The following is a 27,694-nucleotide window of genomic DNA, read 5'->3' as shown; positions in this document are numbered from 1 at the left end:
TAGACACATAGGGATCCAAAGGCTCCCCAATTCCTATTCTAGGACTGTATGGTCATTCTCTTTGGACAGGCCTACTTATGTTTTATTTTTGTACCATCTCTCTGAATGTTGGTATGTGTTTTAACAACCTGTTTCACTTTCTGCACTGGATAGTAGTGCTAAAGAGAAGAAAATGATGGGGAAGGAAAGAGTTGTAGTATATATAGCCACAGTCAAATTCTATTTGTGGAAACCTTTATTGTGTACTTCAGTGATTCTTGAATATTCCAAAAGTCCAGTCCTACTGTCCAGCACTTAAGGAAGAAAGGTCTAATGTCACTGCATGGGGGTTGAAGTAGGTGCCAAAAGAAAAGCAGTTCCCACCACCTCCAAGGAGCAGGAGCTGTTGCTCTTCAGGAAGCAGGATGCTGGTATGATTGTGTAACATTAATGGCCATGGCACACATGTTGTGTCAATTTGATACTCAGAGCTCAACCCTGTAGTCAAATCAATTACAGTCACCCCAGGAATGGAGGAGGAATGAATCCAAACCCCACCAACCAGTAGAAGCTTCCCGTTGAGCACATGAGCTGTGTGTGAATACCTTGGAGTAATGGGGGGCTGGATGACTATTGATTCCCACAGGAATCCACAAGAAATTGGTTTTAAAAAGAGTACAGAGCTCAGTGGCTCCTCAGAAGCACCCAGACCTCCAGCAATAAGGGCTCCCCCTTGCCAGCTGCAGGCACTATGTGAATGCCGACCTTCAGGTGCTTCCCCCTTCACTGGGATACTGACCCAGGCCATTGTCCCCATATGTAGGAAATGCCAGTCACTTAGAACAGGTTCCACCACACTTCGACCCCCATACACAAACAAATACTTCTGATTCTTACAGGACACTTCTGTTGTTGAATGCCGCCAACATGACAACGTGGAATCTTCTGGGCCAGCCTTTGTTACTGTTACATTTAGGTCCCCAGTGCTATTATCCTCACTCTTACAGACACCAAGTTGTAAAATCCCCAAGGCTGGAGTTACTGGGGATAGTCTCCCTCCCAGAACCAGAACCTGAGTATCTGAAAGTCTTGTCATGGTGTGATAAAGGCGCCCATCCCACTGGGCTCCAGTCCCACAACTGCGTATTTGGTTGCCTTTCCATTCAAAGTCACAATGTCTTGACAGCAAGTGAAACTTGCTCACTCGGCAATGCCGCCCCTCTTGTTCTCCAAATCCTCCCGCACTAAGAATAATGCTTGGGCTCAAAAGGACAGAAGCGTGCCCATATCTCCTAAGGTTTGGGCCCTGGTTGTCACTGGTGACTACACTGGCAGGCAAGACTCCTGATGGAGAATCAGGATCTACTCGAGGAAATGCCTCTGAGGGTGGAAACACCAGAGTTTGGGTGAGAGCATCTCCTCTAGAAGCGGCCAAAATGAAATAGTGGGCGCACTTCAGATGCCACTCCTCAAACTCATCAAAAGGTTCAAGATTTTCCACTCGCTGGCATTCTTCTGGGGGGAGACAGCAGCGATAGAATTTATTCATGTCCATGGCACTGCAGGCAGTCCAGCCAGCCTGAAGGAAGCGATGCTGCTGGGCCTGCACGTCGGGAAAGCGGTCCAGGCCATGAAGGGGAGAATTAAGCTGCCGAAAATGCTGCTGCATGAACTGGCCAAACGCATCGTGAGGTCTCATCTGCTCGTAGATCACGAAAAGGGCATCAGGAAAACGTTGGGCTGCCCAGGCGATGAGGGCCGCGGCCTCGTCCGGGTCGAGGTAGGTCAGCACTGCCTCTGCTAGGAGCAGAGTGGGCGCGGATGCGTGGAGGCCCGCGGCGGCCAGGGCCTGATCCAATCGCGGGAGCTGTCGCAGGTCCAGGCCCAGGAGGCGGTAGTCCAAACTCTCAAAGCACAGTGCTGACGCGGGGTCCCCGTTCTGGAAAGGCCCAGTTAACGCGCACAGTTCCGGCGTATCTCGAATCCTTTCCGCTTTGCGCCGGGCCACGTCCGGAAAGTCTACCTCCCAGACTGCAGCCTCGGCCAGGCGGCCCTCACTTTTCAGGCGAAAATACAGAGAATCTGAGCCAGCTCCCAACGACACTATCTGTGCTCGAGGCGCGCCGGGGGCCGCGCACGTCCGTTCCAGGAAGGCGCGCACGCAGTGCCCCACGGCGCGTGCGCGGACGTAGTAGCCGCGGTGGATGAGCGGCGCGCGGCGTGCGGTCCCTGGAACGAGCAGCGCTGCAAAGGGGTCGTGCACGTACCCGTGCGTGGCCAGGGAACTCTTGCTGAGGGCGCTGCTGTCGTTAGTGCTCTGTACTGCCCCCGCCCGACGCTCGCGGCTCCGCGGGCCCATGGCCAAGAAGAGGGTGAGGAGCAGCGCTCCGTCACGGTGGTGAGCTGCTCTTTCGTTCTGTTAATACCCACTGCGGGGACTCTGTCCGGAGAGAGCTTTTCCGTGACTCCCCTTCCGCGTGTGTGCGCGTCACTTCCGTGAAGAACGCACCGCACCAATCAGAATTGAGGAGGGTGTCGCTTGTGCTAAAATTCGACTGTCTGATTTTTTTACGGATTTTCTGCGTTTGCATTTTTGGGGAAGGCTTACCGCTATGGCTTATTGTAGGCGTGTGAACTGTGTCCGGAAAGCGCTTTTCTACAAGCCTTTACGTCTGAGGGGGAAATTTAGCTAAGTCTTCATAGCTGTCTCAACTGTTGACAAGAATCTTTAAGGGGTGAGTCTGTGAGGACTGACAACCAGACCTCCTTGGTTGGCAGGGTCAGCATTGAGTAATTTGGTAGGGGCACAGCAGGGTTAGAACCTCTGACCTTGGGGGGCAAGGAGAAGGGGTCGTTTCTCAGATGCTAACTACTAGTACTTACTAATTTATGTAATGCTTTAGTAGTTTAAAAACAGATCCCATTTAAATCTGAAAACAAGTCAGTGAGGCCAGGAGCAAAATGAAAAATTTTTTACAGAGGTTGTGATTCATCTAATAAATGTTTCCCCACAGACATATACTGTTAATTCCCCTGTATTCCCGGCTCTGTGCAAAGCTGACAATAAGTAAGCCACTCAGCCTCTGTTTCTCAGTTATAAAGTTTTTTTTTTTTTTTTTAATGTTTATTTGCTTTTGAGAGAGACAGAGGCAGAGGGTGAGCAGGGGAGGGGCAGAGAGAGGGAGACACACAGTCTGAAACAGGCGTCAGGCTCTTAGCGGCCAGCACAGAGCCTGATGCGGGGCTCGAACCCGTGGACAGTGATCATGACTTGAGCCGAGTAGGGCGCCCAACCGACTAAGCCACCTAAGCGCCCCTCTGTTCTCAGTTATAAAATTACATTCCCCTCCACTTCTGAAAGCCTCTGATTCTAGGGTGGTGTTGCATATATCCACAGAAGAGGGAATCACAGAAGAGAGGTGATTATTCTCTCTGAAATGGTCTGAGACTTGTTGGGTGTTTAAAATAACCATGGAAGGAGTGCCTGGGTGGCCCAGTCGGTTGAGTGTCGGACTTAGGCTCGGGTCGTGATCTCATGGTTCATGGGTTCCAGCCCCGCTTCAGGCGGAGCCTAGAGCCTGCTTCGGATTCTGTGTCTCCCTCTCTTTCTGCCCCTCCCCTGCTCACCCTCGCTCTCTCAAAAATAAATAAACATTAAAAAAAAAAAACCATCGAGTTTCTAAGTTGGGTGTTTGGAAGTCATCACCAGTAGGAAACTGCTTCCAGAGATATTTGGGAGATTTATAATTTCTTAATTGGGATTTGGTGACTGACTGCAGGGGCTGAGGGGAGAAGGAAATCAGGATTACTGTCACTATGGTGACCTTGAAGCAATGTGGCAGAATGATTAAGAGCAAGAGTTTAGAGTGCAGCTGATTTGGATTTGGATACTGGGACTCAGAAGTTTGAGTCAGGATGAAGGTTCGGTCATTGAAAAGTGTCTTTCGATTTGGTGTTGAAGAGCTTCTAATGACTTCAGGGAGAGCAATTTCTGTGGAGCAGAAAGGGCAGAATTTATGTTTCAGTGAATGGTAGATAAGAAAATGGAGGCAGCCAGTCTAAATTATGCTTTCAAGGACCTTAGCTTAGAATGAAAGGAAAGACAAGGCAGTAAAGAGGGATATGGGATGAAAGAACGGTTTTGTTTGCCTGTTTCTTAGGTGGAAGCAAATAATGTACCTGCGTGTTGGTTCCCTGAGGGAAATTAGCCAGTGGAGAGAGAGGTTGGAGGAACAGAAAAGTGAGATTAACTGGTGGAGTAATGACTTGAAATAGCTAGGAGGGAATGGGATTTAGGGCACAAATTGATGTTGAGGACAGAAGAATGAATCCTTTATCTCTGACTTATGAGAGAAGAAAGTGCGCAGATATAGATAAGTATAGGTGTAGGTGAAGGCAGAGAGAGCTAGAGGGAACCCATACCTGATGGCTTCTGTTATCTCTCTAAAGCTGGCAGCTGGGTTGTTAGTTCAGTGTGAGGGGATTGGCCCGGGGTGGGGGGAGGGGGGCTTCAAGTGTTTGGAATTGCCTCTGATGGGAATGGGAGCTCCCCTGAGCTTGCTGGGCTGTGGGAGACTCATCTCTAAAATAAGAAGAGTAGGGGCGCTCAGTGGGTTAAGCGGCTGACTTAGGTTCAGGTCATGAACTCAGGTCCGTGAGTTCGAGCCCCGCGTCGGGCTCTGTGCTGACAGCTCAGAGCCTGGAGCCTGTTTCAGATTCAGTGTCTCCCTCTCTCTGACCCTCCCCTGTTCATGCTCTGTCTCTCCCTGTCTCAAAAATAAATAAACGTTAAAAAAAATAATAAAATAAAAATAAAATAAGAGTAAGTGCTGCTTTCTGAGTTGTCTCAGATTTGATTGAGGGCCAAAGAGAAAAAAAAAAAGAAAGAATTGTGGTACTTTAAAATATGTATACAGTACTGTAGAAGTATATTGTTATAAGTTAGTAAAATATATGTGATATGTTAGAAATAGTACTTTTTGATAAAGAACAGATCAAGAAAAGTGATTCAGGAAGAAAGAGAATGCAGCCAAATTTGTGATTTGTGTACCTTACAATTGTTTTCCGGTTATTATTTTTTAATCTGTTTATTCTCATGTAAAATGAGGATGATAATATCTCACGGATTGTTGTGAGGATTAAGTAAAATAGCCACCTAAGAAACTTAGCACAGTGTTTGGCTCATGATAAGTACTTAATAAATAGTAACAAATGTCTTTATTATTATGACTTCCCTTTTTTTTTTTTTTTTGCTGTGAAAAATATTCTCTGGGAGACAGGAGACTTGGTTCTGATCTTGGTAACTTGATGAAATGTAATACAAATGTAGAAAGATCTTAACTCAATGTGTTGCCTTTTGGCTACTCACTCCCATCCCAGCTTCTTCTGGCCCATGCCACACCTAGTCCAGAAAGGTAGAATGTGACAGGGCATGGTATTGTTGACGGCAGTATCTTAGGCATGGATCAGGTTTTTTATTTTATTTTTTTAAGTTTATTTTTTTTAGTAATCCCTATCCCCAATGTGGGGCTTAAATTCACAACCCCAAAATCAAGAGTTTCATGCTTCTCAGACTGAGCCAGCCAGGCACCTGAAAACAACAATATTTTAAATGTGTAAAGATGGTGCTTTTTGGTGGCTTTCAAATTTCCTCAGGTTAACATTGTAGCCAGTGGGTCAGTAAATTTACAATGAGTTAAAGCTCAATCTGGAGGGTGGCTTGAATGTAACACAAAATAAAATCAGGGTCCTAGAGCCAATCCTAGAGGATTGACCAGTCAATAAAATCAATCCTAGAGGATTAAAAATGTATATGAAAGGCTAGCTACCTGTCAGATTATCAGCCCGCTGTGAAAAATGTCCTAAGTGCTTTTTTAGGTTGTTGTTCTGTTGTCTAAACATAAAAGTTCTTCCCTCTCACAATTCATAATAATAAAATTGTTTTGCAAGTTTTAAAAATTATTTAATTATTTTATAATTACTTAAAATTAATTTATTAACTATTTAATTTTTTAAATTATTAGTAAGTAAATTATCTAATTTGTTATTCAAATTTTTCATTTATTAAAATTATTTTAGAAAGCAATCAAGTATTACATGCTTGTTGTGAAACCTTCAAATTGAACAAAACTGTGTATGGTAAATAAAAGTGAAATTGTCTCCCTTGACGTTTGCCATTTCCAACCCACTTTCTTAAGACTTCCATGTATCCTTTCCACCCAGGTATATGTATGGTTTATCTCCCTCTCTGTTTTTATATTATTTTTGCTTCCCTTCCCTTATGTTCATCTGTTTTGTATCTTAAATTCCACTCAGGAGTGAAATAATGTGATATTTGTCTTCCTCTGACTTATTTCACTTAGCATAATACACTGTAGTTCTATCCATGTTGTTGTAAATGGCAAGATTTCATTCTTTTTGATCACCAAGTAATATTCCATTGTGTGTGTGTGTGTGTGTGTGTGTGTGTGTGTGTGTGTGTGTGTATACACACACACACACACCACATCTTCTTTGTCCATGGACATTTGGGCTCTTTCCATACTTTGGCTATATATATATATATATATATATATATATATATATATATACACACACACACACACACACACACACACACACATACACACACCACATCTTCTTTGTCCATCAGTCAATGGACATTTGAGCTCTTTCCATACTTTGGCTATTGTTTATTGACCATTTTAATATTGTGGTAACTTATTTAACGCCTCTCAGTATCAACTTGATTTGTAATGTGGCAAATTTATTTTGCAAGGTTATTGGGAAAATTAAAAGTAATAGTAAAAGCACTTGCTACTTACCTGGTAGGGTCTGAATGGAAACTATTCTTCTTATCAATATCATCATCATTAAGATGTGAGAACCCAGAGGGTCAGCGTGTCTATTCTGAAAATCACTAAATTTCATTTGAAATTTTAATTTATAAGCCACCTTCAGAGGTGAAGGGAAATGAAGATTTATTTATCATCTACAGTGTGCTAAGTAAGCATTGTCCTAGGTGCTAGGGAGGTAAAATAAGCTATAGTCCTGTTTCTTCTGAAGTTCATAATCTGGTGAGAAAGAAAGACAAGTAAATCAGTGATTGAGATACAATGTGACAAAGTGCTGATTTAAAGGTAGTCAGTGGATTATATGGGACAGTAGTAGAGGGAAAGTAGATTACTTTATTAATCCTTAGAGCTACTCTGCATTTGTATCCCATTTTTACAAATAAGAAAACTGAAACTAAGTAATGAAGGCCATACAGCTACTAGATGGCAGAACTATAAGAATTAATCTAGGTACATGTGACTCCAGTTCCTCTGCTCTTCCTTTTATGTTATGTTATGTTATGTTATTTTTGAGAGAGAGACAGCATGAGTGAGGGAGTGGCAAGGAGAGAGAGAGAGAGAGAAAGAGGAGGGGGGGAGAGAGAGAGAATGAATGAGAATATCCCAAGTAGGCTCCTCACTGTCAGCACAGAGCCCAATGCAGGGCTCAGACTCAGGAAACCATGAGCTCATGACCTGAGCTGAAACCAAGAGTTGGATGCTTAACCAGCTGAGCCACCCAGGTGCCCCTCTTCCTTTATATTTTTTAAGCAGCTCAAAAACATAAACTTTTACCCAAAATAGGCTTTATAAATTTCTACTTGTAGAAGTAGTTTCATAGGAAGTTCTAATAGGTAAGGAATACTCAATACCTTACTAAATTCCTTTATTTTTTTATTTTTTTATTTTGAGAGAGAGAGCAAGCAGGAGAAGGGCAGAGAGAAGGAGAGAGAATCCCAGGCAGGCTCTGCACCATCAGCGTGGAGCCCAAACCCATGAACTGTGAGACCATGACTCAAACCAAAATCAAGAGTCTGACGCCTAACCGACTGAGCCACCCAGGCACCCCTCCTTAGTAAATTTCAGATTTTAATTCACCTCTACCAGTTTGAGGCATTTTCTTATTTCTAGTTCAGATTGTTAGTTTGCTTAAATTAGCATTGAACGGGTTTTAATTTTTAAAAAAAATTTTTTTTAATGTTTATTTCATTTTTGAGAGAGAGAGAGGCAGAGCACAAGCAAGGGAGGGGCAGAGAGAGAGAGAGAGAGAGAGACAGAATTTGAAGCAGGCTCCAGGCTCTGAGCTGTCAGCACAGAGCCTGATGTGGAGCTCAGACCCACCAACTGCAAGATCATGACCTGAGCTGAAGTTGGACACTTAACTGACTGAGCCACCCACGCGCCCCGGGGTTTTCATCTTGTAAGGAATAAAGTGGCAAAATTCTGTTTCTTTGCTTTTATGTCAACACCTGAAAATGTTCACATTTGTTTACATAGGTGAAGCTGAGCCCAGAGCTACATATACAGTTTATCTTATCAAAATGTATGGACATAAAACAATCTGAAGGAATTCAAGACCACAGAACTTACTGACAAAAGTACATGGTACTGTTTATAACAAGAACGAGAGTATTTGGAGAAAGATCTTTTTCTACTACGTCATGATGGAAGCAGAAGAACACCAGCAACCACGGAAGACAGCTTTTTATTCAGAATTACCTAAAGTGGTGAGAATTCAGCCACAGAATTCTGGAGTGGTTACTAATTATACGGACATCTGTGTTGTTGTTGTTGTTGTTGTTGTTGTTGTTTTCACAAAGAGAAGTAAATTTTATAGGTAGAATTTAAACTTTGTAAACTATAAGAGTCATGTAGCTACATCTGGTATGTAGTTTACCTGGTACAGAATACAAACATCAAGTACCTGGTATGATGCTATGAATCTAGTTGATACTTGAGAAGTTTTTACTGATTGTATTCTCTTGTTTTTAGGAACTTCATGCCCACTTGAATGGATCCATTAGTTCTAATACCATGAAGAAATTGATAGCCAAGAAGCCAGATCTTAAAATCCACGATCAGATGACTATGATTGACAAGGGAAAGAAAAGAACTTTAGAAGAGTGAGTTTGGGGAGGTTGTGGACATACTTCTTTTTTTTCTCTTTTATTGTTTTGAGATTGTAAATAGTATGTAAGAATCCAGATTTTTGTAGTTTAGAAATGTGTAATCATTTGGTATGGAGGATATAACTTGACATACAGCATTTTTTTCCAGCTGTCAGGCTGTTGACAGTATTTTTAGTGATAGGTTGTTTGTAAAGTTGTACTATATTGAAATATTCTTTCTTTCTTTTTTTAAAGCTTATTTATTTTGAGAGAGAGAGAGCGGGGGAGGAGCAGAGACAGAGAGAGAGAGACAGAGAATCCCAAGCAGGCTCCACATGATGGGGGGCTCAGTCTCATGAACCATGAGATCATAACCTGAGCTGAAATCAATAGTCAGACACTTAATTGACTGAGCCACTCAGGTGCCCCTGGAATATTCTTTACACTTAAAAATATAGGCTTATTGACTTGTCTCCCTGTTTGCTGTTATCAGCAGAGGGTAGGAGGTGTGGTGAAGGGAAGCTACTGTTGCCCGCTTAAAAATAATGTTTTATTTTTAGTCATTTGATTATCCTTCCAGATCAGTATAATTTTTGAAAAACTTAGTCTGTAATTCTTTATAGATGTATAATTAGTATTAGCCTAAAATATATTAATTCAACGTAATGGGTTTGTCTTGAGTGACAAGTTTTTGATGACTAGAATATGTTAAAACTTTTCATGTTGCAGATGTTTCCAGATGTTTCAAATTATTCATCAGCTTACTACTAGCCCTGAAGATATTCTAATGGTGAGAAATGAAGCAATTTTTAGAGTGGTTTAAAAACTATTAAGTAATTTGTGCACTTCTGGTGTTACACATGACCTTTTGCTTTGATCAAGAATCAAATGAGAAATGCTTTCTGCTTTTTTATGGCAACTGTTTTCAAAACCAACATCTGACATTTGCCGAGAACTAATATCAAAAGACTACATTCATTGAAAAAGATAAAAGAACCAAGATCATCATTTTCTGTTACATACCGGATAAAATGGAGGATAAGATCCTGTCCTGTTTTCCATATATTACTTACCATATGAAATATTTGACCATATCTAGCCATTTTCTTGATAAGGCTTTATCTGTATTGCTTGAGATACTTTTAACTGCCTAGGTGCACAGTATAGACAGTAAAGTTCAAGAAGTACTTAGAGATTGAATGACTGATTAATCCCTAGGGAAAGTGTGCCTTCCCTCTGGGGATGAAGGACTAGAGGACACCATTGTGATCTCTTATCTGAAGCTCTGTGATATTAGAGCCTGATACAGAAGACTGGCTTTTGTATCATTGTCTGACCAGGATGGCATTTTATTTAATTTATTTATTTATTTATTTTTAATTTTTTTAATAAAAATTTTTTATAAAAAATTTTTATAAAACATTTTTTTATAAAAAAAATTTATAAAAATAAAATAAATAAATTTTATTTATTTTTGAGACAGGAAGAGACAGAGTATGAACAGGGGAGGGTCAGAGAGAGGGAGACACAGAATCTGAAACAGGCTCCAGGCTCTGAGCTGTCAGCACAGAGCCCAACGCGGGGCTCGAACTCACGGACGGCGAGATCATGACCTGAGCCGAAGTCGGCCGCTCAACCGAGTGAGCCACCCAGGCGCCCCCAGGATGGCATTTTATTTTTTTTATTTTATTTTTTTTTTAATTTTTTTTCAACGTTTATTTATTTTTTTTGGAACAGAGAGAGACAGAGCATGAACGGGGGAGGGGCAGAGAGAGAGGGAGACACAGAATCGGAAACAGGCTCCAGGCTCTGAGCCATCAGCCCAGAGCCCGACGCGGGGCTCGAACTCCTGGACCACGAGATCGTGACCTGGCTGAAGTCGGACGCTTAACCGACTGCGCCACCCAGGCGCCCCTAGGATGGCATTTTAAAATGTACTCTTTGTAAATGGAGAAAAGTAAATCCTACCAGTGTTACTAACCATTAGAAAAAAAATTGCAGATTAAGAAGTATAACCTGTGTTTTTGGAGAACTAACTTCTGACTAGTCAAGAAAGAATTTTCCTTGGCTGAGACTGCTCCTCATGATAATTATAAGTAATCATCTTTTGAAGGAGAGTTAACTCTAAAAGTTTAGCTCAACAGAAGTTGATTGAGTGTCCGCAATGTTCTAGGCACTCTGCGAAAAGACTGGGGGGTATGAAGATAGATGGACATGGTTCCTGCCCGTGAGGAATTTATATTTAGGTTGGAGAGACAGACCCATAAGTAGATAAATCCAATATAATGAGGTAAGCTGTGTGTTAGAGATATACACAGGGATTTATAGGAACCCAAAGGAGCATTGTCTGATCAGCCACTCAATAGCATTGAATACTGCTGGGAATGTTTCACTTTCTGTTGTTGATTGTAACAGAGCAAAACTCATGAAATTTTGGATTTGAAGAGCTTAATATTCTGGCTATAATAATCCCATGCTCATTATTTAATTCCTTTCAAAGTTGTTAAAAAGCTTTCTTAAAATGAGATAAGACCAAAGGATACAAAAGTACAGATTTGAAGGGGTACATGCACCCCAGTGTTTTTGGCAACTTTATCAACAATAGCCACACTATAGAAAGAGCCCAAATGTCCATCGACTGATGAATGGATTAAAGAAGATATGGTATATATACACAATGGAATATTTCACAGACATCAAAAAAAAAATGAAATCTTGCCATTTGCAACAATGTGGATGGAGGTAGAGAATATTATGCTAAGCGAAATAAGTCAGAGAAAAACAAATACCATATGATTTCATTCATGTGTGCAAATTAAGAAACAAAACAGGTGAACATATGGAAGGAAAAAGGAAAAAAAGAGAGAGGGAAACTAACCTTAACTTTTTTTTTTTTTTTAATTTTTTTTTTTTTTTCAACGTTTATTTATTTTTGGGACAGAGAGAGACAGAGCATGAACGGGGGAGGGGCAGAGAGAGAGGGAGACACAGAATCGGAAACAGGCTCCAGGCTCTGAGCCATCAGCCCAGAGCCCGACGCAGGGCTCGAACTCACGGACCGCGAGATCGTGACCTGGCTGAAGTCGGACGCTTAACCGACTGCGCCACCCAGGCGCCCCTAACCTTAACTTTTAGAAATAGAGAACAAGCTGAGTATTGATGAAGGGAGGGAGGTGGGGGGTGGGTTAGGTGGGGAATGGGTACTAAGGAGTGCACTTGTTATGATGAGCACTGGGTGTTGTATGTAAGTGATAAATCACTGAATTCTCCTGAAACCAATATTGCACTGTATGCTAACTAGAATTTAAATAAAACTTGAAATGGAAAAAAAAGCAAGGTGAGGAATTAAGATTCTATGGTTTGACTTAGTGGTACTAGAATGAATAACTTTAGGTGGTTCTGAAGGAGGACGCCGAGAGTGAAATTAGTAACATTTACATATAATAAATGAACGCTGTACGGGAGTATGTGGAGAGATTGTTTGTAAATGTGGGATCAAGTGTGTGGGATCACTTAACAGTCCAGGCAAGGTAACCTGGGTGTAATCTCAAAGAGAAAAAGGATTGGAACGTGATTGATGTGCCAGACACTACGTCCAAGACTACTTTCTGAGGTAGGTATTTTTACTGTTCCCTTTTTGCAGGTGGAAAAAAAACAAAAAACAAAAAACAAAACCCTGAGGCTTAAGTAGGTTAAAGGTAACTTGTTCAAGGTCACTCACAGAATAAGTGGAGGAATTGACTGTCTGGTTCCAGAGCCTATGTTCTTTTTTTTTTTTTTTTTAATGTTTTAATGTTTATTTATTTTTGAGAGAGAGAGAGCGTCAGTGGGAGAGGGGCAGAGAGAGAGGGAGACACAGAACTCCAAGCGGGCTCCAGGCTCCACACTGTCAGTACAGAGCCCAACGTGGGGCCCAAACTCACAAACTGAGATCAGGACCTGAGCTAAAGTCAAATGCTTAACCGACTAAGCCTCCCCGGCGCACCTAGAACCCATATTCTTTCTCATTCAAGAGATGCAGTCTTACACCATCCTTAGAGTAAGCAGAAACTTAACTGCGTTGTGTCGTATCTGAAGAAGGAGCTTGAAAAAGAGTTGTCCTCAGTACCTGTTGCTGCATGGAGCAGAAAGGCCTGAATCTGGCAGACACAGTTGTGGACTCCAGGGAAGTACTATTGAACATGAGTAGGGATGATTCCACAGGCCTCAACATGGCCTAGATAAATCATTTCATTGCTCTCATTCCGTGCTTGTCAGTGTCCTTCTGTTTTAGTTAGTTTCACAAGTACCTCAAGAAACCAAGAAAGAGTACTTGGATAGTAGATGTGGTCTCGTCAGTCAGTGAGGACCACCACCTCATACCCTCACTTCCACCCTCATTGTCAATGCATACATTAGCAAGTAGGCTTCTGCATTAGCTACATGTGAGCTGGGATAGAGTGGGTTGGCCTCTGTGGGTCTGTTGGGTTCTGGAGCCACTGACCAGATGCAAGCTCCTTGGTCCGTGTAGATGAGGCCCACATTCTGGTAGTGGCATTGGCAGCAACATGGAGTTTTGGGGGCAGCAGTGTCATGGGGTCCAGTACCTGTGATGATCATACAGAAGCTACAGGGTCATGCTTAGTGGTGGAAGAAACAATGGTATCTTGCTTGGTCTAGAAGTGTCACATGATTTTGCATGCTTTTGAGGCTGATTTTCCAGACATGCTGAATCTGAGCTTTGTATATTTATATTATAATAAATTCCTTTTTGGCTTTAAATACACACGCGCAAAACCAGATGAAGCCCAGACCTTGGATCACAGTGAATCTACCAAAGTAGTGCCACCTTGTTAGGCACTGTCTACATAATCAGCCAACCTTTATTCCTTTGCCAGGACACTGCCCTTGCATGCCTATGTGCTTGTAGTTGAAGCGGGTTAAGATTAGGGTACCAACTGCAAGGACTAACTAGAGCTGGTTGTCACAGCATTTCCAACCTGGTCCTTTTTTCTTCTAGATTTGGTATTTTTAGGATTGATGGCAGAGAAGGAAAAAATGAGTTTATCCTTTTGATATCATTTGCCCTGGTCATTTAACCATTTTTGGATTGTTGAAATTTGTGCTAACGTGGATACCATTTTACTCATATTTATCACCCATTTTCTTTGCCAAAGAGGAATTTTTCTTAGTACTTTTGGGGCAAATTTAACCCTGCCTGAAGAAATTCTTGAAAAGTACAACTTATTCCTAGATAACTTGAATAAGAACATTAAGCCATGGCTTTAAATGGTGAGTCAGTAATACCTAATTGTTTTAGCCACTTCTTTCTTTTTTTTAATGTTTATTTTTGAGAGAGAGAAAGAGAGCGCAAACAGGGAAGGGGAAGAGAGAGAGAGGGAGACACAGAATCTGAAGTAGGCTCCGGCTCTGAGCTGTCAGCACAGAGCCTGACACAGACCTCTAACTCATGAACCACAAGATCATGACCTGAGCCAAAGTTGGATGCTCAACTGACTGAGCCACCCAGGTGCCCTGCCATTTATTTACATATGTACCTCCCTAGTACTATGCTCTCATAGGTAGTTTTAGTTTTGCCTCATTTCTCTGTTTTATCAACTGCTGTTGTGAACACTAGGAAATGGAGAAATGCTAAAGAGAAAAGAGCAGAAAGGTGTACATGATGTGTATATTTGGATTTAATGTGAGAATGAGTGCTGTGAGGGGAGCTGTTGGAAGTGTTACAGTTTGGTCAGTCTCCCGCAAGGGTATGACAAAGCAGGTCATCTTGACTGCATGAGAGACTTCCAACATTTTTTGCAAATCAAGTTTAATGCATGTGATAAAGCTGTAGCATGTGTTGGGACATTACACCAACGTTTTTATTGGGACCCTTACACTAACATTATCAATATTGTGTCCATTGCCTTAATTATCAGGTCACAAAAGATGTCATTAAAGAATTTGCAAATGATGGTGTCAAGTACCTGGAACTAAGGAGCACACCCCGAAGAGAAGATGCTACAGGTAGAATTTAATTACTTCTTGGCAAATGTACTTTTTTTTTTCCTGCATGCTTTGATGATTTAAGTGTTTGTAAGTTTGGGAATATGAAGCATTTACTTTTACACTGTTAAGGAGTTAACAGTCCAAATCTTATGATGTACATTATTAATGAGTGAGGTATTAAGTTAAAATCAGATCAGGGATTATCTGTTTAAGGGAAATAAGAAAACCTGCAAAAAATCTGTTTGTTCTTATTTGTTTTTCTCACTCTGAGAAAAGGATACTTGCTCCTTATAGTTACATTGTTTTAAAGAGAGGCTAATTCTCAGTCCTTGCATCAAGGGCACTTGAGACAGTGCCACTTGAGTCGATGCAGACTCATGTTTTATGACGGTCACAGAAATGAAGATTTTTCAGTCACTTCTCGGACACTGATAGGCCAGGAGCCAGCAGCAATAAGGTGGTAAAACCTCTTTTCATGGAGATGAGTGGATCTGAATGTGGTGTGGTCTGAATTCCCTGGGACCCTCTTTTCATAAAGACAACATTGAGAGATATTATGTAGTGTCATTGGGTCCCTCGTAATATGTTGTGTGTGACCTGAAAAGGCCCTGTCAGGTCATCTTGTGCCCTGACATGTGTAGCCCGATCACTCAGAGGGTAAACATTTTAAAACTACATAATGTAAATATTGAGGTGCAACAAGCAGAAAATTCTTACCTTGCATTTTTAAATTGCAGGATCAGTTCCAAGTTATGCTGTTGAGGATAGTGGAAGGGAAGGAGAGAAGAAACCTGCCACTTATCAGAGCTAGTTTGCTCTTTGAATGGAGATTCAAAACGGGATGTTAGCCTAAAATACAATAGTGGGGAATGGGTAAATACGGGTTAATGGAATATTAGACAACCATTAAAAATATTTGCAAGGATACTTTAAAGACTTGGGGCTAAGCTCAGAATAGTGTTAAACAACTGAACTGGATACACATATACCTAGTAGCATCTCATCTATTCAAAAAAAACATGTATGTATACTTAGAAAAACAGACAGTGGTTATCTCTGAGCAGTGGGATTACAGGTTAACTCTTACTTTTTTTCTTTATAATTTTCTGTGCTTTATTAGAGATTTTCCGGGGTGTCTGTGTGGCTCAGTCAGTTGGGCGTCTGACTCTTGATATTTCCCCAGGCCATGATCTCAGATCTCAGGGTCGTAAGAACGAGCCCCTCATTGAGCCCTGCAGTGGGCTCTGCACTGACAGCATGGAGCCTACTTGGGACTCTGTCTGTCCCTCTCTCTCTGCCCCTCTCAACAATAAATAAACTTAAAAAAATTTAGCAGAGATTTTTCATCAAAAATAAGCATTTTATGATTGGGGTATGAGAGTATTGTAGAGGAAGTTGTTCTGGAGAGTGTTATTTCAGAGCCCCTCGGAAGAGGAGGGCTTTTGCACCCAAAACTGGAAGAACTGCTCTAGTGCCTAGACTGGAAACATCGAGCCTGACCAGGATTGAGGTGAGAGCCCAAGAGGGGATTTTTTTTCTGGACCGGCAGGAAAACATTCTGCTAATAGAGAAAAATGGTTTTGTTATTTTAAGGACAGGCCTTTAGAAAGGGCTTATTCTTGTGTTTGTAGAACAGCACTTCAAATTTTCATAGCAATTTGTGAGAGTAGTTGTTTGTTTATTTAAAAAAAATTTTTTTTTAATTTTTGAGAGAGAGAAAGTAGGGGAGGGGCAGAGAGAGAGAGAGAGAACCCCAAGCAGGCTCCACACCAACAGTGCTGAGCTTGATGCTGGACTCACACCCACGAAACTGTGAGATCATGACCTGAGCTGAAACCAAGAGGTGGATGCTTAACCGACTGAGCCACCCAGGTGCCCCTGTTTAAATTTTTTTTTTAAGTAGCTCCATGCCCAACATGGGGCTTGAACTCATGACCCTTAGATCAAGAGTCTCATGCTCTACCCACTAAGCCAGCCAGGTGCCTCTGTGAGAGTAGTTTTATGTCTGTTGAATCTAAGAAAATTTTTCTTTATTTTATTTTAACATTTATTTTTATTCTAAGAAAATTTTTTTTTAATTTTTTTTCAACGTTTTTTATTTATTTTTGGGACAGAGCGAGACAGAGCATGAACGGGGGAGGGGCAGAGAGAGAGGGAGACACAGAATCGGAAACAGGCTCCAGGCTCTGAGCCATCAGCCCAGAGCCCGACGCGGGGCTCGAACCCACGGACCGCGAGATCGTGACCTGGCTGAAGTCGGACGCTTAACCGACTGCGCCACCCAGGCGCCCCTCTAAGAAAATTTTTAAAGGGCTTTATTTTGTATGTCTTTTTTTTTTTTTCATTTCAGTTTTTTTAGTACTTCATTTAAAAAATTTTTATTAAGGGTCGTCGCCTGGGCGGCTCAGTTGGTTAAGCGTCCAACTCCTGGTTTCCGCTCGGGTCATGATCTCATGGTGTGTGGGTTTGAGCCCTGCATCAGGCTCCACACTGGCAGTGCAGAGGCTGCTTGGGATTCTCTGTTTCCCTCTCTCCCCCTCCCCTACTCTGGCTCTCTCTCTCTCTCAAAATAAATAAACATTTTTAAAAAGCATAATTAGTATTTACAAAAAAAAGTACCTGTAAGGGCCATGTTTTAACTCATCTTTAATCATACCCTGTCACAACATAAAGTAAAAATGTAATTATTCTTAGAGGGATGCTAATGTTGAAGGATGAAATAGTTGATGATCTCTTTACAAATATTTTCTTTATGTCCTCTCCAGGAATGACTAAAAAGACTTATGTGGAATCTGTACTTGAGGGTATTAAACAGTCCAAACAAGAAAACATAGACATTGATGTTAGGTAAGCAGCCCTGTACCTTAGTGGTCACTGTTTTAAAAACTAGAATGTGAAAATGTTGTTATTTTGATCATGAGTGTAACAGATTTTTATATATCAAACGGTAACTGATTTTACCTTAGAAAAAAAGAGTCAAGAACTCTATTGCTCAAAGTTGAGAATGCAACTCTAATTTATTCATGTGGCAGTAAAATTCTGAGTACTGTTGCTCTAGAGAAGTATGGCTTCCTATTGCCTCCACTAAAATCAGAATTCTTATTGTGGCCAATAAGGTCCCATGTGATCCGGTTGCCTCTCTTCAACAGCCTTATCAGGACCACTGGTTATTACATGCTGGTTTGCTGTCTGTTCCTCAGATAGGCCAAGACTATCCCACCTCAACACCTTTGTACTAGAACACACTTCTGCCATATCCTTGCATGGCTAGCTTTTCATTATTCACTTCTCCTTTTGGTTGTCACTTGCTCAGAGGGGTCTTCCTTGACCACATTATCTAAAGTGCCCCCCCAAATCCTCTAGTAACCCCATTTATTTCCTTTCTGGCATTCTTCTTAACAGGATCAGAAATTATCTTGTTTTATTTGTATATGTGCTGCTGAAGCAAGCACTGTCTTGTTTTATTTGTACATATATACCCACTAGAGTGTAAATTCATGAAGCTAGGAATCTTTTCTTTTGATTCTCCACTACCCCTCCAGTACTTAGAACAGAGGTAACATAATCAGGGCTCAATAAATCTTGAAGGAAGAAAGCTACCTGTATAGTTTCTGGCTACAAAATCTCTCCAAATTAACCTTAACTAGGCTAACACTATCCCCTCCCCTCCAAAAAAAGCAGGTAAAAGACAAGAGAATTCAGAAAAGAAGACTTACAACTGGCCAGTAAATGTATAGGGAACTGTTTAATCTCACTAATCAGACAGTTTTAAAAAGAAATATTACAATGCCATTTCAGTAGTCCCTCCCCAAAAAGGGTAATAACCAATTGTGAACTTACACACTGCTAGTGAGCATATGTAATAAATAAAACTTCTTTAAAGAGCAATATGTATTCAGATGTATAAAAATCTTTCCCTCTGACCCAGTATCCCACTTCTAGAGATGTTTTCCTAAGGAAATAAATTGATTTATATGTAAGATTCTTTATTATAGTGTTATTTATAACAAAAAGTGGAAAAAATCCTTAAACATTCAGCAATCAGAAGACAGTTATATTTTGTTATGTTCATATGATTTATGTTGTTTTCTAACATTATTTAATGGCAGGAGATATCGTTAAGTTAAAAAAAAAAAGACTGCATTTTATATATAGTTGGCCCAAATTTTGTAAATAAATAAATGCTGGAGGAATTTATTTTTGTATGTGTGTAAAAAATTGATAAATCAATAAATGCTGGAGGAAAATTATGCAATATTAACAAGGGTTCTTTGGGTGTTAGATGCCAGCTAACATACGAAGAATGCATTTGTATCAGCTTTTGAATATGTGTTAGAATTAGAATATTACTATTTTTGTAACACTTAATGAAATAATGGATCTAAGCCTCCTGATGAAGGAACATGCCACCACCTATGAAATACTCTTGCCAAAAAATTGAATCTGATCAAGCCTGTAGACTAGATTTAATTTTCAATTTATAGGAAATATAAGAGACAGGAGAACAGGTTAGCAACACAGGAATTCATTCATCAAAATACATATTGTGGGAAGCTTTATAGGACAAAGCACCTGGTTTCTTCAACAAATAAATTCAAAAAAAGAGGTGGTGTGGGGGGTATGGAGAAGGGGTAAGGTGGGGCGTGAAGGGAGTGCCTCTAGATTAAAAGAGTCTTGGGATACATTGACCAACATAATACTTGGACTTTTGTTGAATTCTGAATCAAAAAAACTAAAAAACAAATACATGAACAACAGCAACAACAAAAACATGAGACATTTAGAAATATGAATACTAACTAGGTGTTTGGTGCTATTTAGGAATTTATGTCTCTTGCCTTCTGGCAAAGTAAGCTGTCCTGTCAGTCAGGCTATACCTTTCCTAGTAACTAACTTTAACATGTAGCCTGCTATACCTCCCTGGCTATACTCAGAGTTGTCGTTCTTATCTGTACCATATTTGTTTTCAACTTTTTTTCTTATATTAAAGGTATTTGATAGCAATCGACAGAAGAGGTGGCCCTTCAGTGGCCAAGGAGACTGTTAAACTTGCTGAAGAGTTCTGTCTCTCTACTGAGGATACAGTTCTTGGCCTTGACCTCAGTGGAGACCCTACTGTAAGCTACTTTTCCTAAATACATTTTATTTCTGGAAGGTAGAATCAGTTTGTGGGGTAAGGATTAGCTTGGAGCATCCTGCATTTTCCAGAGGTCCAGCAGACTCTCAGTGTGGATGAAGACCTATTCTGCCCTGGATGACCATAATGTCTGTAGCAATTGTTCTCAACGAGGACTCTGGGAAAGAATTAGGCCTCTAAAACAGAAAAAAGAAAATGATTAGCATGGCAATATGATTATTTTCTCCATTCTTCTAAAGATGCTACCCAGTATCTTTCTATATGCATGGGAGAGAAGTTAATTTATTACATACAATGCATGTTTAATGCTTAATTAATACTTCATTATGACTAGGGCTTAATTATCTCATAGAACCCCCAGTTGAGAGAGGCTGGCCTACAGCTTCTTGAATGTCAGATTCAAGAACAGTGTCTAGCCTGTGGCACTATTGACATTCTGGGCCAAATAATTCTTTGTCCTGGGAGGATGTCTGTGTATTGCAGGGTGTTTAGTAGCATCCCTGGTCTCTCTATCCACTAGATACCAGAAGCACCTTCCTAGTTGTGACAACCAGAAATGTTTCTAGATATTGCCAAATGTCCCCTGTGGTGGCAGAATTGCCTCTAACTAAAAACCATTGAATTTAGGGAGTCCCAGGAAACTGGTTCTTATGGCTTTGTCCAAACCTGGATTATTCTGCTCTTGTTTCATTCATCTATTTGGTAGAAGCTTTCTTTGCTCTAATCATTCAGGTTTCTGAATCAGGTGAGTTCTCCTCCTTAGTGCTAGATATCTAGATTTCCTTTCAGAAATAAAATTTGGTGACCTCCATACCTAGCTTGGCTGACTGACCTCGGGTTCACGAGACTTAACATTCTTGAGGGCAGGGATTGTGTCTTTGCCAGCTTTGTATTCCCTAAGGTGTCTAGCACATTATAGGTGCTTTATAAATGAAATTTTCAAATGAATCAATCTGCCACTTTTTCTTGCCATTATTTTTATTACTTTGTTTACTGAGACAGAGTACCCAATTCTTTAGTTTGCCTAAAATGTTAATGCATCTTTGTTTTAACTTTTATCTTCAAGGTAGGACAAGCAAAAGACTTCTTGGAACCTCTTTTAGAAGCTAAAAAAGCAGGTCTGAAGTTGGCATTGCATCTTTCAGAGGTAAATAATATTGTAAAATTAGGCTGAGAAGGTAGATTACAATGAAAATAATAATCATTTGTAAATGGCTAAAAGTAAACCTGCCTTGGAAAAACATTTTTTTAGAGGAGGAACGTAGAAATGTTTTAAAATGTAAATTATAATGGTAAAGGCATGACTTTCTTTAGTCCTTCATGTTACTGTTTTTATGTCTTTGTGGTTCCTGGGGGTGGCTGTTGACTTGCACTACAGCTGTGTTATTAAAGCAGCTTAATGACATCTTACTAGAGAAAATGCATAAATTTTCATCATCAGGCTTGTCATTGGCCAGCTGACACTGAGAAAAGCACCAGTTCATCTCACTTGTCTTTGTAGGATAAGGGACCTGAATGTATGACATACACTAGTAAGAAAGGAAGTAACTCATCATTATTTTATAAGGCTTATCAGAAGATCAGGTGCCCTTCATTGGGCCTCAGCTCCTTGGCAACATGAGCACAATGACAGACAATGTACAGATAATGGTGGGAGAACAGTCACTTTTGTAAGCACATCCCTGTGAGGCAAAGAAGGGTGTCTACTACACTTTCCCCCATTTTACAGATGGATTTACTTTGTACTTCAGCACTTCTACCAATTTTTTTTCCTTCCTTCCTTCCTTTTCTTTCTTTCTTTCTTTCTTTCTTTCTTTCTGCATACAAAAGCTGTACATAATTATTGTATACAACTTGATGAGTTTGGGGTTTATTGTCTTGAGTGCAGGAAGTAATACTTAAGCTACTTATCTCACAAGTTTATTGTATTAGATGCAGTAATATATAAAGGTTGATAGCATCATGATTTGAGGCAAAAATTAGAGCTTCTTGTCAATACTGATGTTTTTCATTTCTACAAGCAAAGGGTCAGTAATCTAGTGGAAGAACTTAAAATCTAGGATCTGTGTTTCCACAGTCTGATCAAAAACCTCTCTCACTCATAGGTTAGCCTCTAGCTGACCTAACTGATGTCTGATTTTTAGCTATAGGTCAGTATAATGGAACAACCAACATGTTTTACTGTGACTGGTTATCTCTGGTTTTGGGCAACTGCATCAGAACCTTCTCTTTACCTTAGTCTCTATTGCTTTTCTTGTTTGATCCATAAAACATTTCATTTCAAAAAAAATTTTTTTAATAAAAAAATAAAACATTTCAACATGTTATGGTCATTTGTATTTTAGGCTATCCAGCAGATAAAGAGCACAGCTAGCCCTTTTCATGGTAGTTGGGGAATGTCTAGCTTTGTCAAAATAAAACATGCACATCTGAGCCCTGAAGTCAGAGCTCCATGACCTTAGACCAAAAAAAAGACAAAAAAACCAAAAAAAAACAAGCTTTATGTTTTAACTGCAAAAGTTAGGTGTATCTGAAGAAAATCCAAGTATAGAGAAGTATAATGTAGAAGGAAAAAAATAAAAAACCCCTCCGGTCCGCTTTCCCATTTCATTTCTGCTCCCACATTGATCCTATTACTTTCTCTGAACTTTAATTTCTTCATCTTAATACTTTGTAAGATTCTTGTGAGGTTTAAAGGAGAATTTATGTGAAAAGGCGCAGAGCAGGGCTGTGTTTGTTGTTATTATTACCTTTGCTGTTAACTATATTATTGTCATTGAAGTGAATCTAGAAGAATATTGGGAAATGAAAGATAAAGGCAAAGAAGAGAGCTGGGAAGGTATAAGTAGTTCAGCTTTCCAGAGTGTCAGCATTATCTTCTTTGAGGGACAGAGTAGCTGGCTGTAGAAAAAAAAGTACTTTGGAGAAACACTGGAAAGGTTATTCATTCTCTCTCTCTCTCTCTCTCTCTCTTTTTGAGATTCCAAACCAAAAAAAAGAAACACAATTACTTCTGGATCTACTTCCTGACAGAATTGGGCATGGGACATTTCTCAACTCCTCTGAGGGTGGATCGCTGGAACTGGTAGATTTTGTGAGGCAACACCAGATACCACTGGGTAAGGCTTGGGGCTTTAAGTCCTCCAGACAACACTCTGTGCCTTTGTCCCCAGCCACCAGGTTGCATGCAACCCAAATGTAGAGGAGTACTGTTCTAAATATGTAAGTGTCATTTAGAAATAAAAAGTTGCATGGTGCATGTGCTTCCTGAGCCTCATTTAAATAACAGAAAGTTTTACTACCTTCCATTAGAATATAAGCTCCATGAAAGCAGGGCCTTTGTCTTGTTCACTGCTACATTCCCTAGTTCCGGAAACTCAGTATTATATTGAAGGAATAAGGGTCATCTAGTATTTTTAAAAGACTTTAACCAAATTAATATGTGTTATGAAAATATGTGACATTTATTTAAAAATTAAGAATTAAAGGGGTGCCTGGGTGGCTCAGTCGGTTATGCATCTGACTTCGGCTCAGGTCATGATCTCATGGTCTGTGAGTTCGAGCCCCGCGTCAGGCTCTGTGCTGACAGCTCAGAGCCTGGAGCCTGCTTCGGATTCTGTGTCTCCCTCTCTCTCTGACCCTCCCCCATTCATGCTCTGTCTCTGTCTCAAAAATAAATAAACATTAAAAAAAATAAAAAATAAATAAAAATTAAGAATTATGGATGATTCCAAGTCCTATTTTTATATGTGTGTTGACTATTACATACTTGTTTGTCTACATCTGTATCCCTGGAGTTGCTTTTATTTAACAACAAGTATTTATGAAGTGCCTACTCTTTTCTAGTCACTGTTCAAATTTCTGGGAAGAGAGCAGTAAACAATACAGGCAAGATTTCTTTCTCAAGGAACTTATATTCTAGCATAGGTAAGAGAGGCAGTAAACAGTTACACAAGAAAATGTCAGTGTTAAGTTCTTTGAAGAAAGTTAAACAGTATGATATAATAGTGATGAGATAACCACTTTCAATTGGATGGCCAGGAAAGGCCTTTTCTCTAGAGGGAAAAAAGCAGTTGGCTGAAAACTATTTTACTAACTTATCAACTTGCTAAATTTGCAAATTGATCAATTGGCAAAAACGTGTGGGTGTGTGTTTTTTAATTACTGATAGAGTTTTCAGCAATTAATAAGTTTTTTTTTTTTACTAAAGACATTAAAAATTTTTTTTTAATCTTTATTTATTTTGAGAGAGCAAGAGAGAGACAGAGCATGAGCAGGGGAGGGGCAGAGAGAGGAGACACAGAATCCGAAACAGACTCTAGGCTTAGAGCTGTCAGCACAGAGACCAGAGCAGGGCTTGAACCCATGAACCGTAAGATCATGACCTGAGCTGAACTCAGACCCTTAATCAACTGAGCCACCCAGGCGCCCCATAAGGACATTTTTAAACATCCATAAAAGTAGAGAAAATGGAAACCACTTGCATAGTGATCTTAGTGTGGTGGCCCAGCTCTGCACCCAGCAGAGTGAGGGAGCAAGTGGCTATCCCTTGGACTGAGTGGGAGGCTGCCTTACCCTACTCAGCAGTCACCATCAGTCAAGTCAGTGAAGTATTTCTGCTCTGGCTGGGGTAGCTGGGTACAGTGTGTCAAGGCAGGAATTTGCTAATAATAGAAGTCATTCTTTTTTTTTTTTTTAATGTTTATTTATTTTAGAGAGAGAGCACAAGCGGGGGTGCAGAGAGATAGGGAGACACAGAATCCAAAGCAGCCTCCAGGCTCTGAGCTGATAGCACAGAACCCGATTTGGGGCTTGAACCCACAAAGTGTGAGATCATGACCTGAGCTAAAGTCGGTGCTCAACCAACAGAGCCACCCAGGCACCTCTAGGTGTCATTCTTAAGATGGACTTACTTGCAGCCGACAGTGAATAGACAGTTGTCTGAATAAAGAAGCTTAGGGATTTTCTTGAAGTTCATTTCTGCTCTTGGCTTTTTTAACGCTATAGCCCTCAAGCAGTGCTACCATTTTGTCTTAGCCTCTACTGTAAGGTGAGGAAGAAGTGCAGCAACACTTCAAAAATTCCTTCATCAGGGGCGCCTGAGTGGCTCAGTCAGTTGTGTCCAAGATTTCGGGTCACGTCATGAGCTCACAGTTTGTGAGTTTGAGCCCCACATCTGGCTCTGCGCTGACAGCATAGAGCCTTCTTGGGATTCTCTCTCTTAGTCCCTCTCTCTCTACCTGTCCCCTAGTTGCATTCTCTCTCTCTCAAAATAAATAAATAAACTTAAAAAAAAAAAAAAAAGAAGAACAGTTCCTTCATCCTACTTCCCTGCTTTCTCCAAGGTGACTGACTGCCTTTTACTTTCCTCTTTCTACTCCATTTCCACATGGCTGTGGAGGGGTAGGAGTTCCCTGCCTGGTACAGTTGCTGCCGTAAGTTGCAGCATATATTTCCACACAACTACACTATTTGAACTACAAATTTTCACACATAAGGTCAATTTTGTAAACTCATGAACTACTGAAAATTAGCATACTTTGGAAAGATTTCTCATGTATCTGCTTGGTGAACACTGATGAGTGAGTCTACTAATCTGCTTTTAATAAGAGACTTTTTCCTCCTTTCATCTAGAACTCTGTTTGACCTCAAACATCAAAAGTCAGACGGTTCCGTCTTATGACCAGCATCATTTTGGATTCTGGTACAGCATTGCCCATCCTTCTGTGATCTGTGTAAGGTTATTTTGTTTGAAGTACTTTGCTCCATTTTAGTTCCAGAGGTGCATTAGGTCAGACATTCACCCCTAGCTGAATGCCTTGCATGCCTGAGGGTAGTACCCAAGTAGAAGAGTAAGAGGGGATCAGGGCAGCAGGGGCTGCAGAGGGCCAACGGAACTCAGGTTTGGCTCTATGGGAAAAGGTCCTGGATAGTACCCAAGGGAACATAAAAAAATACTGATGCCCAATACCATCCCTTGAGATTCTGTTTTATTTGATCTGGGGTGAGTCCTGTACACAGATACATTTTAAAAGCTTCCTGGGTGTTTTTTAATATGCAGCCATGGTTGAGAGCCACTGCTCTGGTGTTTTTAGTTTTTGTTTTAAAAAGGACAAATAAGCCTATTTCGTTATAGATATGCATGAACGCATTTATAGTCCTATTTAGGCTCTTAAAAGAAGCATGGTAAATACTAGGAAAATAGAGTGTAAACAAAAGTGTTTTCAAAAATTATTTTCTTGTTCATTTTAAAACTTCTTGGTTTTGTTTTGTTTTGTTTTTTGGCAGACTGATGATAAGGGTGTTTTTGCAACACACCTTTCTCAAGAGTACCAGCTGGCTGCTGAAACATTTAATTTGACCCAGTCTCAAGTGTGGGATCTGTCTTATGAATCCATCAACTACATCTTTGCTTCTGACAGCACCAGGTCTGAACTGAGGAGGAAGTGGAATCATCTGAAACCCAGAGTGTTACATTTTTAAGCTGCAGTGAGATAAACTACTTTTGACTATGTGCTGCAACCAGGATCTTCCGGCCATATCCCACTTAGTAAACCGTCCACCGCTCCCTTTGAAGCACAGCAGCCAGCTACCATAGGTTCCATCACCAGCACCATATTTGTGGTTGGTGCTCAGTAAACATGTCTTAAACTGACTGCAGACTCTGAGATCTTACAGAGCTTACCTCTAAGCTGCTTACTGGAAGGGACTTGAAAGTGGCTGCTAACTAAACTCCCCATTCCACCAGTTCCTTTCCATTAGTGATCATAAAACTTAAGGAAAATCAAAGAAATTTCTCATCAGGAGGAATTTTGGAGTTACTAATCTAAATAAGATGAGGAGAGGGGAAAACAGATTGCCACCAAAACCTTTAAGCCTTGTAGCTTGTGGCAATAGCTCTCTGTATTTTGTTGTGCTTGTTTTAATCAGACTCCCTTCATTTAAGTATTCCCTGAAACCCCAGGCTATACTACATACCATGGATTTTTGTGAATATCCAGTAGTCAGGGTTAATCTACTTTGAATGACCCTAGTGACAGATAAAGCTAGCTTCTGAAATCTGACTTTGCCCTTCTCATGATTAATTCCCATGTAATCAAGGTGGTGGTTCTTTAAAATGTTCCTACCTTACCCTTCTCTTATTTTGACCATAATGGAGCTATGCCAACCAGATATTTCTTGAACTCTAAGGTACTTTGGGCTTCAATCCAGCCTTTAATCTGACTTCCAGTTGTTCCAGAGTTTTGTTTCTGAAAGAGACCCACGGTGGGTGTAGGAGAAATTTAAGGTCCTAACTAAAATATTTCCATATAACATCTGTTATTACTTAAGCACTGTGATATCAGAGAATATATGTGAAAACTTTGAGATACGCATCTCTCTGGATAGTTATTTGAGTATATAGGAGTAAATTTCATTTTAGATTTTGAATTGAATAATGGAAGAATTGAGTGTTCATATCTCATCTTCCCTTTCCTTTTTTTAAAAAAAAAATTTTGGGGGGCACCTGGGTGGCTCAGTCAGTTAAGCCTCTGACTTCGGCTCAGGTCATGGTCTTGCGGTCTGTGAGCTTGAGCCCCGCGTCGGGCTCTGTGCTGACAGCTTGGAGCCTGGAGCCTGCTTGAGATTGTGTCTCCCTCTCTCTGCTC

General features: G+C 40.5%; 2 protein-coding genes across 3 annotated transcripts; one reads left to right on the top strand and one right to left on the bottom strand.

Moving 5' to 3' along the window:
* Positions 1-217: 217 nt before the first annotated feature.
* LCMT2 (leucine carboxyl methyltransferase 2) lies at positions 218-2,338 on the bottom strand. Its single transcript, XM_047075207.1, has one exon. It carries the CDS (start codon positions 2,336-2,338, stop codon positions 281-283), a length of 2,058 nt encoding a protein of 685 aa, XP_046931163.1. The 3' UTR covers positions 218-280.
* Positions 2,295-27,413, top strand: ADAL (adenosine deaminase like). Of its 2 annotated transcripts, none has more exons than XM_047075208.1 (11): positions 2,295-2,377; positions 8,310-8,539; positions 8,805-8,935; positions 9,650-9,710; positions 14,839-14,926; positions 17,674-17,755; positions 19,899-20,025; positions 21,112-21,192; positions 23,026-23,164; positions 25,680-25,780; positions 26,334-27,413. In XM_047075208.1, exons 2-11 carry the CDS (start codon positions 8,474-8,476, stop codon positions 26,526-26,528), a joined length of 1,071 nt encoding a protein of 356 aa, XP_046931164.1. In that variant the 5' UTR covers positions 2,295-2,377; positions 8,310-8,473; the 3' UTR covers positions 26,529-27,413. The 2 variants fall into 2 exon arrangements, with proteins under 2 accessions (XP_046931164.1, XP_046931165.1); XM_047075209.1 differs by lacking the exon at positions 2,295-2,377 and adding an exon at positions 2,562-2,714.
* Positions 27,414-27,694: the final 281 nt, after the last annotated feature.

The sequence above is a fragment of the Lynx rufus genome, unplaced genomic scaffold (assembly GCF_022079265.1).
Source record: "Lynx rufus isolate CCGP_SWC_20201006 ecotype Redwood Valley unplaced genomic scaffold, mLynRuf1.p SCAF_13, whole genome shotgun sequence".
Lineage (NCBI taxonomy): Eukaryota > Metazoa > Chordata > Mammalia > Carnivora > Felidae > Lynx > Lynx rufus.
The sequence above is the reverse complement of the archived record's forward strand: the minus strand, read 5'-3'. Positions and strand labels throughout refer to the sequence as shown.

Bases quoted from the DNA above. Each gene is read 5' to 3' on its own strand.
- LCMT2 (XM_047075207.1), bottom strand. From the start codon at position 2,338: ATGGGCCCGCGGAGCCGCGAGCGTCGGGCGGGGGCAGTACAGAGCACT.
- ADAL (XM_047075208.1), top strand. From the start codon at position 8,474: ATGATGGAAGCAGAAGAACACCAGCAACCACGGAAGACAGCTTTTTAT. The intron at 8,540-8,804 runs GTGAGAATTCAG...TCTTGTTTTTAG, and splicing joins ATTCAGAATTACCTAAAGTG to GAACTTCATGCCCACTTGAA. The intron at 9,711-14,838 runs GTGAGAAATGAA...CTTAATTATCAG, and splicing joins GCCCTGAAGATATTCTAATG to GTCACAAAAGATGTCATTAA.